This window comes from Doryrhamphus excisus, chromosome 22, assembly GCF_030265055.1.
Source record: "Doryrhamphus excisus isolate RoL2022-K1 chromosome 22, RoL_Dexc_1.0, whole genome shotgun sequence".
NCBI classification, from domain to species: Eukaryota; Metazoa; Chordata; class Actinopteri; order Syngnathiformes; family Syngnathidae; genus Doryrhamphus; species Doryrhamphus excisus.
In genome coordinates, this window is record NC_080487.1 from 3,369,203 (window position 1) to 3,372,500 (window position 3,298).

At 44.6% G+C, this 3,298-nt stretch overlaps 1 protein-coding gene across 1 annotated transcript in view; it reads right to left on the reverse strand.

Annotated features, from left to right (window-relative positions):
- Positions 1-1,089: 1,089 nt before the first annotated feature.
- Positions 1,090-3,298, reverse strand: part of shisa9a (shisa family member 9a) — a 45,799-nt gene continuing 43,590 nt past the window's right edge. The window contains exon 4 of the mRNA XM_058061372.1: positions 1,090-2,159. Coding sequence (XP_057917355.1) covers positions 1,252-2,159 — 908 coding nt within the window. The 3' untranslated portion in view covers positions 1,090-1,251. The remainder of the gene's footprint in view (positions 2,160-3,298) is intronic.

Below are 3,298 nucleotides of genomic sequence, written 5' to 3' on the forward strand. Positions count from 1 at the left end.
CGACCAATGGGCGAAACTCATCGCTAACGTGTACAAAACGGTGCACACGGGAAACAACGAGTAGCTGTGGCTAGCGACACCAGGGAGCGAGGTACTCACACGAGTCTTGCACGTTTTTGATTGCCACATTTGGAGGTAAATGTGGGGTATCAAAGTAGTTCAGAGGGGAAAAAGTGTCCTATGTTGATGGAATAATTTTGAAGATTAACATACATAAACATCCGTGTAATTACTAATTTGGTGCCAACAAGTTCCCATGCATGTTTATATCTCTTTATTCTCATTCGGAATGTCGAATAGTTCTAGAAAATCTAACTTATTCCTCCTCTTGTTTGCCTGCGAGAAGAAAAGAATTAGACTTTAGACTAGAATTTAGTCTGTAGAGATTAACTGAAACCTTAATCCATACCAGTCAACTTCTTCAATAAATCATATGTAGGTGTTCCATTGGCGATTGAATTGATGATATAAAATCACATAAGCAAACAAACAAAAAAGGCGTAAATGGATTGCTTGGGAATGACTGACAATTCTACAGTTTACGTTTCTGTGTTGCTTCCAATTATGGTCCTGCATGTAAGGATATCAATATGTGCACTTCAGTGTGACTATGGAAGAATCATGTTACAGCAAGCGGATGCTGTGCGTCTGCCCCCACCTGTCACCGTGCAGACAAGAGCTGCTCCTAAGTCAGCCATTGCTGGAGCTGAGACAGGCGACCTTGAGTGGCAAAGCTTATGAGGAGGCATCTACAAAAAAAAAACTTATTTTTGCAGTCCAAAGCCCAGAGCCCTTTTGTCTTTTGTCAGTTTCAACACATAACAACATTTTTTTTGGGGGGGGGGCATCCTGGAATGTTAGTAGTTCAATCGTTTGATTCTTGCTTAACAGACATTGGGAGTATCAATTTGACTTTGCAAGCAATGTCTGGGCGCTGGATGCCCTTGTATTGCTTCTTGGGTTTGGTTCCCATCCATTTTCATCTCCAACAACTTCACATTGTTATGACGTCACCAATCTGACCAATCACATCAGACATCAATGAGATGTTCAGCGGTTGATGTGATTTTGATGGAATCTCTTTGTGTAAAAAAAAAAAAAGCGACCAATCAAACATGGTGTCAGTATCGCGTCACAAAGTCGTGAATATCATTTACCGGTACCGATGAGCCTTGATGTGCCTTTGACCAACTCCGGTGTTGGTGTGTACACTTACGTCGCCATGCATTCTTTGCCCATCTTCCACTTGTCTCACACAGTCACTTCTGTCTTGCTGTTGGTCACAAAGTAGGGCTGCGTGGGGAGGAAGTGTTGGCTGTGGCTATGGCCTCGGGTACCGTGGAGCTGGTTCGGCTCCAGAACCGTACACTGAGGCCTCTTGTGGCCATAGGTCTTCCTCCGGCCAACCGTCTCTGTCCCATCCCATCCCCTTAGCCCCATACCCACCCCGTGCCCGGTTGCGATGGTGTTAGAACTGTAAGCCAATGGACGCCCCATTGTTGCAAAGCTGGGGCCAATTGGGGTCTCCGCAACCCTGGAGATGCCCAAGGATGTGCCGCCTGGCATAGTACCCCCCATGTGTGCCATGGAGGTAGTTCCCAGTCCCGGAGGCTTGCTACTGTGGCTATGAAGGTGAGTGTGGGCACTGTGAGAGCTGTAGGCAACATGGCCGTGGTTGATTTTAGGTTTCTGACCGTTGGGCTTCAAAGATCCAACGGCACCTCCACGCCGTTCTGTCGGGAGAGTCGAGACGGAGGAGACTCTGGGCATCTCAGTAATATAAGTTGCCACTGGCTCCGGGGTCAGTGGGCCCAATGAGGTCATAGGAGTCATAGAGGTCATTGGGGTGAGGGATGTCATGGGTGTCATAGATGTCATGGGAGTCATAGACGTCATGGGTGTCATTGACGTCATGGGAGTCATAGATGTCATGGGTGTCATAGACGTCAAAGGTGTCATGGAGGGCATCTGGTTCATTGTGGGGTTCATGGAGTGGGAAGCCATGGGGTTAGAAGCAATAGGGAGGTTGGCGGTCATTGACGACATGTTGGCCATGGGCGGTCGGGAGTTGCCGATAGGCTGGAGCGGAAGACCACCTTTTGCCGGCAGCTCCACCATCAGTCTGCGCTTGTTGTAGAGTTCTCCGTTGAATTTGGCAGCTGTCAGAGGTGGGAGACAAAAAAAAACAAAACATGGTAACATAATTAATAAATAACTGTTTTGACTTTACACTCTAGGGGTGTTATTCCATGTCTGCAGGGCTCTAATAATGGTAAAAACTCTATTTACAAAGTCATAAACAGGCTTTCTATGCTCTGACTACATGAATATTCTGTTTTAATAACATTGAAGACCAGTCCAGGGTGTACCCCGCCTCTCACCCGAAGACAGCTGGGATAGGCTCCAGCACCCCCCGCGACCCTCGAAGAAAAAGCGGTAGAAAATGAATGAATGAATGAATGTACAGTTGTCCTTTGCTACATCACAATTCATTAACAAGGTTTTTCAAAATCGAATTAATAAATGACTGTTTTGACTTTACACTCTAGGGGTGTTATTCCATGTCTGCAGGGCTCTAATATTGGTAAAAACTATTTACAAAGTCATAAACAGGCTTTCTATGCTCTGACTACATGAATATTCTGTTTTATTAATATTGAAGACCAGTCCAGGGTGTACCCCGCCTCTCACCCGAAGACAGCTGGGATAGGCTCCAGCATGCCCGCGACCCTCGTGAGGAAAAAGCGGTAGAAAATGAATGAATGAATGAATTAATTAATTAATTAATTAATAACTGTTTTGACTTTACACTCTAGGGGTGTTATTCCATGTCTGCAGGGCTCTAATAATGGTAAAAACTATTTACAAAGTCATAAACAGGCTTTCTATGCTCTGACTACATGAATATTCTGTTTTATTAATATTGAAGACCAGTCCAGGGTGTACCCCGCCTCTCGCCCAAAGACAGCTGGGATAGGCTCCAGCATGCCCTCGACCCCCGTGAGGAAAAAGCGGTAGAAAATGAATGAATGAATGAATAATATTGAATTCTATTTAGTAGGAATTTGGCCAAGTCTGGAACCAATTAACTGTGATAAATAAGAACGACTGTATTTTGTATTGTGTGTGCTTTTATTACAGGTTCAGGGTGTACCTCACAGAAGTCAGCTGTGTTGAATATGTTATGATATTTTTAGAATCTGCTATTTCTACCAGCTCAGACTTCACAAAAAAATGTACTTTTAAAGAACGCCGTCACCAAAGAAAGCATTCTCTCATACTGTTCTCATATATATAT